We start from the raw sequence: 17443 nt of genomic DNA on the forward strand, positions 1-17443 counted from the left end.
CAACTCATTCTGGAAACTACAGTAATTTCACTACTATAAGGCTCGCCCTTTTGACTGAAATTTTGGTCCAAACCCCGGAAGTGCGCCTTATAGTTCGGTGCACCTTATGTAATGTACAAATTTGCGAAATTTGCCAACCCGGAAGTGCGAGCCATGAGCCAAGCCGTGAGGTGGGGCAGTGCCATGGGAGCACCGAGGCGTGAGGTGGGGCGGGACCGGGCAGCCCCCAGCCAGCAGGAGCCGCATAGGGAGGGAGGGAGTGGGTGGCCCTGAGCTGCCCCGAACCGCGGCAACCGTGACCTGTGGCCACCCCGAGCCCTACCTCGCCAGCTGAGGGCGGGTGGGAATGCTGGGGCCCGCACACGGGGAGGACCCTTGGGACTGCGTTTAAAGGCTCCACCAATCTGTGAAAAATGTTTCCAAATTGAACACCTGCCAGTAAACTCCACGATCGCAGGATTCCGTTACTAATTAGTTACTTTATTGCGCGCAGCACGGATCTTCGCGGCAAAAAAAAAGTGCGCCTTATAATCCGGTGCGCTTTATAGTTGAGAAATTACTGTATCCCCAGACATTCTAAGAAAAAGAGAGTGGTTAGTCGTAGTCAAGCATAGGTTATTAAAAGGACATTTTGCCTGACCAGTGTGGGTGAGATTACTGGATTACAGGACGAGATAAGAGGATATTGTTTATCTTGTCTTTGGCAAGGCTTTCAGTGTTGTTTCCACTAAAATCCCAATTTATGAACTGATTAATGCAGTCTAGTTAAGTGAACTGTGAGGCAATTTGAAAGGCTAAAATGGTTCTGACCAGTGGCATAAAGCTGGTGTCCAGTCACTGGCAAAGTACCCTAGGCGTTAATACTGGATTTTGGATTCCTAGATGAATTTCAATTGACCTCCCATTTCGATACATAAGTTGTATACTGTGATATGTAAGTCTTGGGTTTTTTTCTGTGTAAGAATGTTGACAGTAGTGATTTGGGCATAAATCATTCATTTGTGCTGACACAAAAGTCACTGAAGTCTTGCAAGCTTCTCAGTCTGGTAAATATTATTTGTCTCTTTCCTCATCTAAGATTGCTGCATTGGTTTGTTATCTGCAAAACGAAATAAATAACAAGATTCTTGTTTTAAGGATATCATTTGCATAACAGCCTCAGGAAAAGTATATGTGTATTTGAAATAAGACTTTTCATGTCTGAGTATTTTCAGCTTGGTATATGGTACTTGCTTTCTTCTATAACAACATTGTCTACTTTTAAAATTAAGCTGTTTGGCACTTATATTTGAGTTTTATCTAAATTTTAAAGAGACCCTACAGAGCAGCTGAATATTGATACTGTCCTAGTCCCTAGGCTGAGCTCTGAAGTACAGATTATTTTGCAGGATTATATTTTTGTGAAACTAGGTAACATGTGCCCTGTTTAATCTGTTTTCCAAAGAAATAGTATAGCTGAGACATGATTTCAGGAGACAATACTGGATTTGGAAAGGCACATCTGTCCATAGTCCTGCTACTCACAGGAGATAAGAAGACCTTTTTGGGGAAAACCCATGAAAAACAAGTGAAGAGACTTGTGTAATCACAGCAGTCTCGTTTGAGGAGTGAAGTTTGAACCTATTTTTTGTGGTTGATGGTTTTGCTCTGAAAGAAGAGTAGGGTGTACACCTTTAAGCTAATCCCCACCAATTCTTAGTTCTGAAGAGAATGAAATCTTAATAAAGCAGAGCAAATATTTTTGGTATCTGAGTGGTTGTTAGACTATCACAACATTACAATATTGTCAATATTGTCAATCAGTATTGTCAATATTGTCAGTCATCAGTATTGTCATCAGTTTTGCTGGAAAAATGTCTAGAATGACAGCAGTTTAATGAATCAAAGAAAAATTGTCCTGTAGGACATTACAAAGTAGTAGCAGTTTAACAAAAAAATAGTTGTAATTCTGTGAATTGCACTGACTAGTTGTAAGGGAGAAGTGTAGAAAATGAGAGTTAGGATTTATTTATTAATGTGGGATTTGAATCAATAATATAAAGGAAATATGGCTTTTTGAAGTTGTGTTTTATGTCCTCTTCATTTAGGAGAACTTTGTTTCAGTATGAATAATTTATATATAAAATAACTGCGCTTTCTGCTATAACTTTATTTCAGAGACCCCAGGCTGCATGGCAAGGTGTGAATGCTGTGCAGCATGGAAACCTGGGCATTACAAATTCTCCTGCTGCTGAAGGTGGGGTCCTTCCAAGTCATGGTTCTGTTCTTCGAATCATTGTTGAAAATACTTTTTACCCTGTCACTTTAGACATACTGTATCAGGTAATGAGGATTGCTTAAAAACAGTCACAATCTCTTCCAATGTTGCTACTGTAAATCCATTAATGTGTTTTTTAAAGTACCTGTGTTTCCTGAATCTTCTGAGTGAGGACTGTCTCTTTAAAATAATTTCCTGTATTTGGGGATCTAGGTTTGAAATAGTTCTACATAAATGAAATTCAAGTAAACAGGGCTTCTGTACCCAGATTTTCATTTTGTCTCATTTAGTTCTTTGCTGAAACAAAGCAGAAGCAGAAACAAAGTTGGACTGTTAATTCTACTTTCATGATCAGCTAGTGAAATATTGAATGTTATGAACTTGTGAATCCATATTTTAGTACTCTTTCTGCTGAGTAACTTTGTAGTTTGCTTTATATTTAGGGTTTTATATTCACTTGTATACCCCAGAGCAAGTGATGTGATGTGCAAATTTCTTGGACAAATATTTTTTGGTTGTTCATCTTTGGAATGGCATTTGACTACCTCTAAAAGCTTAGCATAATGGTAGACTGTAGTTATGAAAGACATTACTGTAACCTGCTGGGTGTTTGGGCTATGCTGTTGAAAACTCTGTATTTAAAAATAGTAGCTTTGAGATTACTTCTTTGCATCCAAAGGATTTGTTGATACTTTACAAATATTGCAACGTTTTTCATACTTGAAGCTTTTGTAATTAGTAGTAATTTATGCAGTAAAAACCATGCCCCACATTTGATTTTCTTAAATAATACAATTTAGAATAACTGGGATGATTTTGTAGGTACCTGCAGTCCTGTAAGACTCTTTTCCTGCTCTGCTAAGATCTCAAACAGTAGTTGTTTTTAGTAACACACTGTTTTCCCTCTTACCTCTTAAAATTTTATGTTACTTCTATCTCCTCACCATGATACTGATTAACTAGTGTATATATTAATTGTCACTTGGATGTAGCAATTTGCTGGATCTAAACCTTGATATGTGTCTTTGAGTGTTGCTCAGTCATTACTGAACATGTCAGTTCTGTACTATGTCAGCTGCTTAGGATTATTATTGCATTCAGAATAACCTCAGAACAAGCTGCTGTGGTTATGGGAGCTATGGGAGTTCTAAGAATGCAGCAGCAAACAGGAAATTTGTATTAATTTACTTTCATTTTATTTTAGTCTCCTTCAGTGCAGCACAACTGTATTTTCAGTATTTGAATTGCTCTCACTCAACTACTTTTCCAATGTGTCTTGAAAACTTAGCAGTATTTGGAAAGGGATCTTATTTGGAACCCTTAATAGGGCGCTATGTCCTCTAATTAAAGCAGCACTTTGTGCCTAATAGCTATAATCTAGCTTTGTGTGGTAAGGTTAATGGAAATGAGTGTTTTTGCTGAAAAGTATAGCATCTTATGGAACACTAGTAGGCAAGCTGTGATCCCATACTTGGATTGTATTTTGTAAGTTGTCTTGCTTGTCAAAAATTAACTTTGTTAAACCACAGTTCACCTTAAAATATTTATCATAAGCTGAAAATTCAGTGTTATCTTTGCAGAAACAAAACTGATATATACAGTGTGTTTTAGTTTAAAATCAAACAGGAAGGAGTGCATTAAATGTCATTACCTGAAAAAGGTCTATTAAATTTTCTGGCTGAACATGGCAAAACCTATATTGAGAAGCTGTATTTAAGCATTTCTTAAGAGAAAGTGCTTTATGAACAGGAACTCAAAAATTAACTTCAAATTGCTGTGAAAAAGTTTCTGTTCTGTTTTCTATAATTAAATAATGATTGAAGCATTAAAATCTTGTTTCTGAGAGATGGAAAACTGGGTACAAAGTGTTGGGACATTAGTCTAGTTGATTCTGGGTCTAAGAGGCTGACAAGAGATGCTTGTACTTATGGATGACCTTTCTTTCTATTGGAGATTTAATATTTCTTGGGGGTTTCTGCTTTCCTGACTTTGCATTGATTCTAACAGTTTGTTGGAAAACTAATAGTATTTCTCAAATTTACCTTTCCTCTTTGACTATTAATTGGACTTTTTTTTCCCTGCACTTGCATGATAGCTTTAATTTTGTCCTCACTCTTTGTGGCTTTGCTTTTTTATATACACTTTCATGTAATGCGCTCATGTAATGCATTTTTAATGTATATATAGTTAAATTCAGCATTTAAAACTATTTATGTAATACTTATGTTTCTAATAAATCAAATACCATTTGATTATAAAGTATAGGAGTATGTTCAAATCTAGGTCTTTGTTTTGCTTCTTTCCTTTGTTTTCTAGTTTAGGCTGTTGGTCTTAATAAGTATCAACTATTTAAACTGTATTTTTGTTCAACAGATTTGCAGAATTTGTTTTATGTACAGAACATAAAGGTGGATAACTTGAAATGCAGTTTGCAGTTCCCATCTCAACTGACTTTCAGTACTGATAATAATACTGATAGTATAATAATACTGATAGAATAATATTGATAGAAATACACAGATACATCAGGTCAACAGGTGGCCCTGTGGTGTACTTGAATAAATTTTGGGGTTCTTGTCCATGGGATAATCTTTTCAACACCTGTTCCACTGACACCTGATGTGATGCACTTTTTTCACTCAGAGAGGAAAAAGGGTTCTACTGTAGGAGCTAGCAGCCTTGTTGACAGAGCTTTAAACTAGCTTGGAACAGGGAAGGGGAATGTGTGTAAGCTAGAGAACAAGAGGCTGGAGAGCAGCTGTGGAAAGGGACCTGCACTCCTGGTCAATGGCAGGTTAAATATGAGTCAGCAGCGTACATGATCTGGAAAGGAAGTCTTATGGGGAGCAGCTGAGGGCACTTGGTCTGTTCAACTTGGAGGAGACTGAGGGGAGACCTCAGTGCAGTTACAGCTTTGTCAGAGGGCAAGTGGGAGCAGCAGGTGCTGCTCTCTTCAGTGTTGTGACCAGTGACAGGACTGAAGGAAATGGCATGAAGCTGAGTTGGGAAATACTTAAGTCAGATTGGAAAAGGTTTTTCACCCAGAGGGTGTTGGGTTCTAGAATAGGCTTTCCAGAGAAGTGATCATAGCTTCAAGCATTACAGAGTTCCAGAAGCCTTTGGACAATGCTCTCTGGCACATGGTGGGACTCTTGGGGTGTGCTGTGCAGAGCTGGGAGCTGGACTCGATGTTCCTTGTGGATCCCATTCAGCATGTTTTGTGATTCTATGACTTGTGAAGTCCATTTCTCAAACCTCAGCTCTGATTTATTTTCCACAATTTATCTGCAGACACTGGGCAAATACCTTTTTGGACTGTCCTCCCCTTTTCTTAGTTGATTAGACATGACTGATTCTTTAAGGAAATTTTATCCTATTTTACCGTCTTTTGTAGCATTTCTTGAATAACTTTTTTTACCAGAAATGAAATTCTGAGTTCACATAAATTTTGTTCAGCTCTCACAACAGAAATATTTTTCAGAAATTTATTTGTAATATTAAATGCTATTTTTTAGTGTGCATGAATTATTCACTGCTTCTTAAAGCCCATGTTTTTTCCCTAACAGATTTTCTCTAAATTTGGCTTTGTCTTGAAGATTATCACGTTCCATAAGAACAATCAGTTTCAAGCTCTGCTCCAATATGCTGATCCAGCGAATGCATATTATGCTAAAATGGTAAGTATAGCATATTCAGCTTGATTTTGTTTGTTTGTTTGATGAGGGTTTTCCCTGTTTAGGGACAGGGGAACCATTTTGACTGTCAACTTTGTGATTTCTCATCATTCTAATGCTCTTGTTGCACATTAATAACTTTGACATCTCTGTTTAGTTAAGAGGACAGTACTCTATCATCAACTGCAAACAAATGTATAGCATATACTCCAGGGCCTGCATGAGTCTATCAAAATGAAAATCATTGATAATATTTCCTCTCAGTTTTCTCAAGGCTGAACAGGCCCAGCTCCCTCAGCTTTTACTTGTGAAGGAGATGCTCCAATTGCTTAGTCTCCACATAGGTCTGTACTAGATCTGTTCCAAGAGCTCCATGTCTCTTTTAGGCTGAGGGTCCCACAACTGAACACAGCACTCCAAATGTGACTGACCAGTGCTGAGTGGAGAGGCAGGATCACCTCCCTTGACCTCCTGCCACTGCTCTTTGTAATGCACCCCCGGCTGCCATGGCCTTCTGGGCCACAAGGACAGATTGCTGGCTTACAGGCATCTTGTGGTCTACCAGGTTCCCCGACTCCTTCTCTGTAGAGCTGCTTTCCAGCAGGTCAGGCCCCAGTCTATGCTCTGCATTTGCCTTTGCTGAATTTCAGAAGGTTCCTCTCTGCCCGTCTCTCCAGCCTGTTGAGGTTCTTCTGAAGGGCTGCACACCCTCTGGGGTATCAGCCACTGCTCCCAGCTTTGTGTTGTCAGTGAAATTGCTGAGGAGCCCTCTACCCTTTATCTATGTCATCTTTAGTTCTCATATAAAGGGAGCAGGAGATGTGTAGAAAAGCCTTAGCAATCTTTGCATGTAACCTGTGATTCAAGTCCCATGGAGGCAGACTGGAGACATTTCTAGACCAATGGTCAAGCCAGCAGATGGGTGTCTCTGTTCACTGCAGCAGGGCATCACCCACAACAGTTATGCACCAATTCTGGATGTTCTTGGGCACAGGATCTGTCTGTTCTGTGGTTTCACTTGAATCATGCCCAAGTCAGGGGACTTACAGTAATTTCACGATTACAAGCTGCACCTGATTATAAGCCGCAGGTCTGGGTGTTGGCAACGTTTTGTTCTTTGTCCATAAATGAACCGCACCAGATTATTAGCCACACTTTCGTTCGCAGTGAGGATCCGTGTGCAACTTTCACAAAGTTGCCAATTAGTAACAGAATCGCGGGATCACGGGGTTTACTGGCTCGGCCCTGCTTGTGGCGGCCGCCAGGGAGCGGCCCCTGCTCCACTTGCCGCTGCTGCTGGGAGGCAGGGGAGGGGCATCCCTGGCCACTGCCGCCAGGAAGAGGAAGAGGGGCGTGCCTGGCCAGTGCCGTCGGGAAGCGGGAGAGGGGTGTGCCCGACCGGTGCTGCCGGGAGGAGGGAGAGGGGCTTGCCCGGTTGGTGCCACCAGGAAGCGGGAGAGGGGCTTGCCTGGCCGGTGCCGCTGGGAAGAGGGAGAGGTGCGTGCCTAGCCGCTGCCGCCAGGAGGAGGGAGAGTGGCGTACCCAGCTGGTGCCGCCGGGAAGAGGGAGAGGAGCGTGCCTGGCTGGTGCTGCTACCGCGCACCCCGGGGCCGGGCAGCGCTGCCACAGCGCCACCACTGCCCCAGTGCCCGGGGCCGGGCAGGCTCCAACTCGGCTCGGGGCTGCTGCTGGCTTGGACTTCCTGGTTGGGAAATTTCCAAAATTTGTTCATATATAAGCTGCTCCTGAATGTAAGCTGCACTTCTGGTTTGGGAGCAAAATTTTAGTCAAAATGTTGCGGCTTATAATCGTGTAATTACTGTACAATGGAAAAGACTTTTAAAGTCATTGAATCCAATGATAAACCTATGCTGCCAAGTTCACTTCTAAACCATGTCCTGAAGCACAACATCTGCACATCTTTTAAATACCTTCAGGGATGGTAAATAAAGCCTTCACCACCTGGCTGTTCCAATGCCTGATAATCTTTTGATGATGAAATTTTTCTAATGTCTGGTCTAAACTCCCCTCACAGAACATAAGCCCATTTCCTCTTGTCATGTCACGTGCTACATGGGAGAAGAGACTGACCTTTCAGGCAATTGTAGAGAGCAATAAGAGAGCAGTAAGGTCTCTCCTGAGCCTCCTTTTCTTCAGGGCAGACAACCCCACCTCCTTCCAGCACTCCTCACAGGACTTGTGCTTCAGATGCTTCAAGTTCATCATGTAAGGGTCAGGTCATGCAGTTAAAATTTTCAAATTAGTATTCCTATTACCATCTGATATTGTGTGTTTAGTGGGAGATAAGTAAGATTAGAAACATAGGAAGTCAAGTCATGCTTAAAGCTATGTTTTGTCCAATTGGCACAAGGTGATATAATACTAGCTAGTGACCTATACTAGAACTCTACATAGGATGTTTAGGTAAGGATAGTGGCAGCATTATTGTCTACTTTGTATTTAAAAAGAGGGCTTAATACTCTCTCACCTTAGAGGTGAATTACTCTTTGGATACAATTGCAAAGTAAAAATTGTATAATGGTGGAGTGGTTTGGATTGGAGGCAACTGATAAAGGTCATCCAGTCCAATCCCCTGGGGTGAGCACAGTCACTTCAACTAGATCAGGTTGCTCAGAGCCCTGTCCAGTGGGCATCAGCCTTCTCTCAGGGCAGCCTGTGCCAATGTTTTATTACAGTCATTGTGAAATATTTCTCCCATATAGCTAATCCACATCAACCCTCGCAGTTTAAAATCATTATACCTTGTCTTATGACCAACCTGACCTATTAAAAGATCTGTCCTGATCTTACCTTCAAATACTGAAAGGTTGCAATAATAACATAAACTTATAATGGTGTCTGCCATGATGTGCTTTATCTCTAAAAATGTAATTATTTTTCTTCAGTCTCTGGATGGCCATAGTATCTACACTGGATGCTGCACTCTGCACATTGATTTCTCCAAGTTAACTAACCTAACAGTGAAGTACAACAATGACAAAAGCAGGGATTTCACTCGCATTGACCTTCCTTTTGGTGATGGCCAACGAACTATGGAGACATCCTTATCTATTCCCTTTGGTAAGCTTCACTTCTAGTGCTAAATACACTGAGATCATAATTATGTCACTTTTATGCTCTGGCTTCATCTCACTTTCATAGAAGGGCATTTTGTGCACATATTTGTTTGTTATGTCCAGTAAAATTTGTATGGAAAGCATGAAGTCCAAGTCATGGTAAATGAATATCTGAAACAATAACTTGAGAAATATTCGTGGGCAAATTTAAAGTGTTGTAAAAAAGCTACAAGATACTACTAAAATGCTGTGAAATGGTGTAATTGGTATAGGTTATGTAGTAAATATTGCATATCAGAATGGAAGTGATCACAAATTGACACTGGATGCCTAAATCTAATTGAAAATAAGTATTTTAAGGGTATTAGCTTTTATTTGTTGATATTTTGGGATAATTGGGTGCTGCAAGAAACAAAACTGAGAAAATCTAAAATTCTGTAGTTATTCATATATGTGCTTATCTTCTGAAATATAAAATTAACAAAATTTTCTTAAATTTTAGAAGTCATTTTGGTGTAGCAGAGACAGTGTCTGCTTGAAGTGACATTGGAGAAATGCTCACAACACAATTTGAGCGATTTTAGCTATTCTTCTTTCTAAAGACAACCATTAGCAATAATACACAGCTAAGAATGTCTTAGCTGTTAAATAGGTATTAAGTGCTGTCCAATTGATTAGCACAGTAAAAAGTGTGGGAGAAAAATTCCCTATCTTCTTTTACTTATCTGTGGCAGCTAGGGCAAATACTGGGTTTGGTTTGATTTTTTTGGATAGTTGAGTTAGTTTAGATTAGAATAAGAAAGTGAGTTGCAGTCAGTAATTTCTTGATATTTGTCGAATGCAGGCCTTGGATCTTTATGTAACGGACAAGTGTCTTAACGGTCTGGGGCAGAGGAGAACGGTGGAATTTGCCATACAGGATTATAGAAATGTGTTATTACAGGTCTAATATGATCTAATTAATTAGACTTGCAGTATTTGAAATGTCAGTGGAAGGGAAAAGTGCAATTAGAGTAGTTTATTTCTGCACTTGCTCGTAGGGCAGGAATAACTATGCTTTTGGAGAATAACACATGAACACTTCTCCCTATCTTCCCCCTTACTTTTCCAGGCTTCCCACTGCTAGGAGCCTTGTATTTTACTGTAAGAGTAGGAAGTGCTGGAGTAGTTTGATGTCTGTACCAAAATTTGTCTGTGGTGCATTCACGGTGAACTGATACAGGTATTTAAAGCTGCACAGATATTTAAAAAAACACAAGAAAAAAATAGCTGTAGACAGCGAGAAGCATGCGTCCTAGCCTTTCTGTCAGTGGTGGCAACATGCACATATTGCCATTGGCATGTTCTGTGAGGTGTAATTAGAGAACATGAGGAAAAGATGTGCTAATGATGTGAGTACTTCCACTACCTCTTATTACTAGTGGATGTAGTTTTGATGTAGAATTATGAGAAAAAGCTGGTAACTAGCAGAATAATACATCTGTTTTTTATTATAGACCTGAAGTTGTCTTAATAGCAAAACTGAACTGCTCTTGAAACCTGTTTTTCTTTTTTTTTCTTTAATTTTCTTTTGCTTTTTGTGAAAAAGATACTGCACTATGAACAAACAGATTTTGTGCATATTTTGCATTTAAAGGGTTCTTGCATCCAGTGAGCAGAAATACATGAATTGGCTTGCTTAGAAAGCTAGCTTGATAGGCATGAAGCACATGAATTTAAAAGAGAGGGAAAAGAAAAAGTGGGGCAACAAGGAATTCTAGATCTTTCTGCATTAGCTCAGTTTGACAATATTCACGGTCCTGATTTTGGTATCAGGGTCTTATTTGGCGGAATAAAAGTTTTTCATCTATTTATTCATTAACGTTTCCATTACCATTCCTGGATTGTGAATAAGTGATTAATAACTGTATTGCCAGAACTTGTCAGTATAATGTCAAGAATGTATTTACTGCTTTGGTGTGATAAATGTGTTCAGTTTTTTGTATGAAAGACACTTTGTTACCTCAGATAACAGGAGGTGTAATGTGATGCAGTATTCATGAATACTTGATCTGTGGTGTCTGTTCCATTTCTTTTTGTAATTCATAATAGGTACTTCTTTTATTATTGTATTATCCCTATCAGTAACCAATTGCTAGTAGCTCTGTTTTAGTCAGTGATGTGGAGGTCTGAGTAGTAAAACAGACATAAAACCAAGCTTGTAGAATGTGTTTTCTGATTATACATGCCCCCCAAAAAATTTAAATCTGATGTGTCCTTACAAATGAACAAATCTACAGCTCAGGCTTGTATCTAACTGCTTAGAATACAGCCTTGTGTGCTATCCTGGGTACTTAACCCCACATACTAATGTGGAAATCACTGAGCTATCTTTGATGCTGGGACTCCCCATATGTTGCTATTCCAAATCTGATTAATGCTTGTGATTTCCAGGAGAACTATAAAAAACAGTGGTTATTTATAAAGTTGCACACACTTGGAAAGTACATCTCCTTAAAAAGCAGAATACGTATGCTTTATACATTTCAGCAGCTAGTAAAATTCAGAACCTCAGATTAGTTGTAGAAGTTTGTATTGTTTGTCTTATACTGATCTTAGTATTCAGGAGTTGTATGTCATCATTGCCAAACATCTTTGACTGTATTTGCTTGCAAAAAATTTCTAGAAAACATTTCCATTGTGTGAATATTAACTATTAACAGACTTCAATGGATAGTAATTGCTGCTGTGCTTTCCTTTTCAAACTTCTCTAATTTACATTTTGACTTCATTTTAGAGAGGAGTGTTGAGGCTGACTAGAATATTTACCTTCAAAAGTGGCTGAAATTGTCTTTGTGAAACATAGACTTTTGGACTTCAATGGGAGTTTTAACCCTAAAATTTTGTGGACATCTGGAGTCACAATTAAAACAGCAACACTGGTAGCTGATTCTGATTGCTGAATGAAATCTCTTCAGTTTTCTAAAACTTTTACAATCTGCTTTAAAAAATATGTCTCTTCTCTCTAGCCACCCAAAATGCCATCTTTCCATCACATACGGTGCCTCCTGGGTTTGCCCCACCCTTGGACTTTCCTCAGGGAGCAGGTAAGTTTGTTTTCTAAAAATGTGGTGTTTGTAGTTATGGCTAGTGCCCCATCTGAATGCATCTGTTCAGAACCATTTGTTTTAAAATACAGCAATCAGAACACAGTATTAGTTTGAGTAATTTTAATTCTTTTTCATATATATACTCAATGAAATAAGTTTCTGTAATAAAAAACCATATACTCATGTAGTTTATTGTTCAATAAGCAGAGAACCTAAATGCCATGATAAAGATAACCTGCAAGAGAAGAAATTAAGCATTTGTTTTTCTCAGAATCATAAAACTGCTATGATATTCAGTTAAAGGGAAGTCTCCCCTTTTCTGGCTGTCAGGTGAAAAATAGATACTTTTTTACACTGTGATCTTTTCATTTCTAGCACAGGATAAGCTTGTGAGCTGAATTATTTTTATTCATTCTTGGGCTGCAATTTATGTGCCCCTTGTGTTTGGGTTTGTGTGTGTACCTGAGTGTTTCTTTTTTCTCTGAAAGGGAGGTCCTTCCTGCTTTGTTGGTCAGTTACTAGTAATAACTAAATTCCTTTAAAACATTTTAAAATTGAATATTGATGGTTTTACCAAATACAACCTGCTTGTGTATTCTTCTTTTTCCACTTTGAGATGTCAAGTGATGCTATTTATACCTTTCCAGGTCCTTCTGTTCCACCTGGAGCACCTGGTCCTCTCACGGTCACCACATCAGCAGCGCCTGGACACATGACTATTCCTGGTATTCCAGGAAACTCCGTTTTACTAGTTAGCAACCTCAACCCTGAAGTAAGTTTGATTGGTGGAACTGATGCAAGTGTCACCTTGTACCAATTGCCAGAAACCTTACAAACTGTCATTAGCTGAAGGAATAAGAGAAATTCTCTATGCTGATAATACAAAAAACAGGACAGCTCTATACTTGTTTTAGGTAGCTGGAAATATTGCTGAGGTTTAAAAACTCCAGTCATCAGTGAAAAACTTCCTAACACAATTTACTTTAGGAATCCTGTGTTAGCAGTGTGGCTAGTAATTTGAGAGAAGAGAAGAGATGTTTGAAGATGTAAACAACATATATATATGGTAATTTACTGGTATCTCTGTTAGTATAACTGCTCTGTGTGCTGTTTTATCTGTAAAGAAGGCAAAGGATTTTTCCTTACATTGGGTAAAAAGGAATTAAAAGGAAAGTAGGGAACAGAAAAGTAAATAGGAGCATGCCAAATCAAGTACTTTTCTAAACATATATAGGATCTTCCTAGTTTTGCAACTTTTTCAAGATTAAAGAAAAAGAACACAGGTACATTATGTTATTGACATCACTCTACATTTATTTTTAAAAGTTGATGAGTACCCATATTCAGTTTTCACAGATACTTTTTCATATGGTGGCATAAAATTAACAAGGACAACTTGCAAAGTTATTTTTGTAGTGGAAATGACATAGGTTGGTCCATAATCTTACTCATGTTATTCAAACATTGATCAGTGCTTAATTAAAAGCAATATACATATTCTTAGAAAATTAAAATCAGGATTTACCAGGGCCATGACTTCAAACACAAATCTTTTTGACTGTTGATAAGCAGTCCTATTGCAGCAATGTAAAGTTCTTGTTACACACACTCAATATATTTCCATAACTGTAAAACTGTTAGGATTTGTTGGCACAATTGAAGTTACCTTCATATTCTGAGGTTTAAAAATCTGTTCACCAGTTTCTTTAAATAATTATTCTGTTTCTGTGTTCGTACTAACAGCCAAATTCACAGTAAGCATCAAAAACCCAGCTGTAGATAGGGCTGTAAAACAAGTCACTTTTTCTTTGATTTTTCAATATATCAGTGACTTTCTGGTAATGGCTCTGGATGTGCTTTCTGCAGCTGACTATTTAAGATGATTTTCTGAATCTGAAAGGAGCTTGAGTCTTAAGAATAAACACATGTGAAGCATAGGTGAGAGCTCTTTTTAGGACATTGATGATTTACAAAGTACTAATCATAGCTAAGATTTCATGTAGAACTTAGTGCTGTAATGCATGATACAATATCAATGTATTAAGTAATGCTCAACTTCTTAAAAGGATAAAAATAAGAATGTACTACAGCATTAACTTTTGGAAATATATTTCTTGACAGCTCTGTAACACTTGTCCTTCAGTATTGGCTGTCTGACCCCTGTCACTCCTTTTTTCTCTGTATAGAAAATCTGGTTGACCAGTTCATATTTCTGTCCTGTTGCAGGGTTTCAGCATGCATTTAAACATTAATTCATGACTTTCAAATTACCTGGTTTTGTCTTTTGTTCTCCCCTGACCTTACCTTTTTTTTTAAGTAGAAATATTGTGGTCTCATTTGAATGAGAAATTTCTTTTTAAAAACAGAAATCTCCATCTTGAATGAAAATATTTGGGCCAAAAGAATAAAATCATGATGAGGTTAAATTTTACATCGATACTAATTGTTCTCTGCCACTAAATGCTGATGATAGATGGGTGTGGCCTTTCACTTAGGCTGCAATATCATCTATTTCTGAATAATTTAAGTATGTTTGGTACACATTTGAGGAGTTGAGCAGGAATAAGGCTAGAGAGTGTGAGTAGTGCTTCTGATACTCAGGTATTTTTTGTCACTAATGAGTTTTAAACCTTTGCCTCAGTTGAAAAAATTTTGGCTGCATTAGATTGTAAATTATTTTTGGTACTTGGCACAAAAGAATTTAATTGAGAATCACTGAAGAAAAATAATTTCTTAATCAATATTTAGCTTACTGTTTACAGCATCTAACTGAATACACTTTAAATACCACTTTCTATATGCTTCATACTTAAGCAGTTAAATCTCAGAGTCCCCCTTTAGAAAGTCATGGCCTTGTAGAGGGATGGGGATGAAGTTGATGACAAAGCAAACACATTTTGAAGCAACTGGGTTTAGTTTTGTTGATGTATTGATATTTTTACAACATACAAAGGAGTTCTTTAATGCTTTATTTTTAATTTAACAAATGTCTTTCATTTTTTTCAGGGAATGAGCTTCTAGCTTAGAAAGGATCAGGTCAAATAATGAAGCTACTTAAAAAATTAATAGCTTCTTCAGCATGACAGAATGACTCTTGAGTGATGAAAATGCATGAGCTGAAGTGTTTGCTTGTTTATGTATTTTACATGTGCATAGCAAATGTGTATTAACAAGAATGCCATACACTGTGGTTGCAGGGAATGGCTTTTGGAGAGACAGGTTTATGTGTTAGTATCTCTTCCAGTCTTATGGTTTACCCATGCACTTTTGGAATAGATGTCTTTAATTGCATGGCTTTAGAAATAATGTACTCATTTTATCATTTAAACAGGCCATCACACCTTATGGACTTTTCATCCTATTTGGTAAGATACGTCAAATATACCTTGACAAACCACAGGGCTGGTGGTTCTTTTTATTTATCTGACCCATGCTGGTTAATTCAAAGTCCATTGCTCTGTGCATGTCCAGGAAATGCACTGAGAGAATGCACTGGTTTTAAAATGGCAATTGACTCAGTACTTAAAAGCCACAGATTCCAAAACAGCAAAACTGTTGGTGTCAGAAGAATTTTGGTGTGTGGTCCAATTTGTTTACTACAAAAAATGGGAAAGCCAACTAAGATAAAAAGAACAGAAGTTGTATCAGAGGAAATGCTGTACAGAATTGGCTTGTCCATTAGTTGCAAGGGACAGTGGCAGAGTAATATTTTAGTATGCCTTGGTTAAGAGGACTTTGACATGTTTACAAACTGAACATAAACATGCAATAGTATGACTTGGATCTGGGGGATTTTCCTCTGCTTACGAGCCCCAGAAAATAACACACTTTAAAACTCTCCTTATACTATTTTAACCAACCTGTTTACTGAAGTGATTATTCTCTGTAACACTAACGTTAATCAAAAGAAACAGACTTGGCCTTGTGCTTTTCATAGTAGTGCTCTGAAAAAATTTCCTTTCTGGATTTCCACAGGTGTGTATGGTGATGTGCATCGTGTGAAGATCATGTTTAAGAAAAGAGGAATTGCTTTGGTTCAGATGGCTGATGCAACCCAGGCTCAATTAGGTATTGATTTTTAAGGCACAGTTATGCTTCAAGCTAATATGAGTTCAATATAAAGGAGGAATTTGTCATCTGTCAGTGACAAGCATAAACAAATTAAATTCATCATTGTACTGCATTGCTACATGCAAACTTTGATAATATCTTTTTAAAAAAAGTCTGTCAATCTCAATCTAGTAAATATTAGAATTAAAACATACAAATCTTTTGTCATGTATTTTAATAATATATTCTATTGTTTTCCTGTAATTTATTTTTTATCTACCTATTTAAGAATAATCAGCTGGTCTGTATTGAGATATTCTGCCTTTTTTTGGCATTTGAACTGGAGATTATATTATGTCCTTTTACCATTTTTAAATGTAATGTTGTGACATAACCCACCTGATAGATGTGGAAGTTGCAGTTTAAATTTAGAATGTGAAATTTGACACTAAGTAGAAAACAGTATTAGTATTCAAAGAATTGTCTTTTCTTCCCCTTCATTAATTCCTGTTCACATTACTTTTCCATTGGTTAGCTATCAACTATCTGAATGGACAGAGGCTTTATGGAAGGGTCATGTATGCTACTCTTTCAAAATATCAGACAATTCAACTTCCTCGTGAGGGACAAGAGGACAAAGGTCTGACAAAGGACTACAGCAATAGCCCTTTACATCGCTTTAAGAATCCCAGCTCTAAGAACTTCCAAAATATCTTTCCTCCATCTGCCACCCTGCATCTCTCCAACATTCCGTGAGTATCTGCATGTGTTATCTTCTTGGAAAGACTTTTTAGGTTATGTTGTCAAATTTAGAAGTCTGACATAAGTTTTCTTTCCTTGGCCTTTTACAATTTATTCTACTGTGGGTTATTCTGGAATGTAATTAACAATAAGTGAATCTTTTAACTGTCTCATTTTTATCATTGTCAAAGATGATAACTGAAGGAATTATCATCTTGGATTTTTGATCAGTTTACATTTTCTTGAGAGTATGCTTTTGGTTTTTGACATATTAAATCATGTGTCACAAATTTTCATAAAGGTTAAATATTTTTTGAGGTAATGCACATGACAACAAATTCATCATAGACATTGCTATTTAATATAGACACGGTTTTTAATAATTCTAATGCGTTTTAAAGAACACTTTTTACAGAATACTGATCTCTTATGTGGAGGGCAAATTGTGAGAAAGAAAATAGAAAATAGTATTTAGTGTGCTCTTTAAGACTGAACTAACTTTTTAAATGTTTAGAATGTTATCAGTACTATGTGGAGTAACAGCCAAACAAGTTT

The 17443-nt window shown here is 37.7% G+C and overlaps 1 protein-coding gene across 1 annotated transcript in view; it reads left to right on the top strand.

Annotated features, from left to right (window-relative positions):
* The window catches only part of PTBP3 (polypyrimidine tract binding protein 3), a 45132-nt gene that overhangs the window by 21434 nt on the left and 6255 nt on the right, over nt 1-17443 (top strand). Inside the window, exons 6-13 of the mRNA XM_033084964.2 lie at nt 2158-2322; nt 5824-5934; nt 8838-9012; nt 12017-12094; nt 12745-12869; nt 15429-15462; nt 16073-16165; nt 16683-16899. Of these exons, the coding sequence (XP_032940855.1) occupies nt 2158-2322; nt 5824-5934; nt 8838-9012; nt 12017-12094; nt 12745-12869; nt 15429-15462; nt 16073-16165; nt 16683-16899 (998 nt within the window). The remainder of the gene's footprint in view (nt 1-2157; nt 2323-5823; nt 5935-8837; nt 9013-12016; nt 12095-12744; nt 12870-15428; nt 15463-16072; nt 16166-16682; nt 16900-17443) is intronic.

The sequence above is a fragment of the Catharus ustulatus genome, chromosome Z (genome assembly GCF_009819885.2).
Source record: "Catharus ustulatus isolate bCatUst1 chromosome Z, bCatUst1.pri.v2, whole genome shotgun sequence".
In the NCBI taxonomy this organism is placed as follows: Eukaryota; Metazoa; Chordata; class Aves; order Passeriformes; family Turdidae; genus Catharus; species Catharus ustulatus.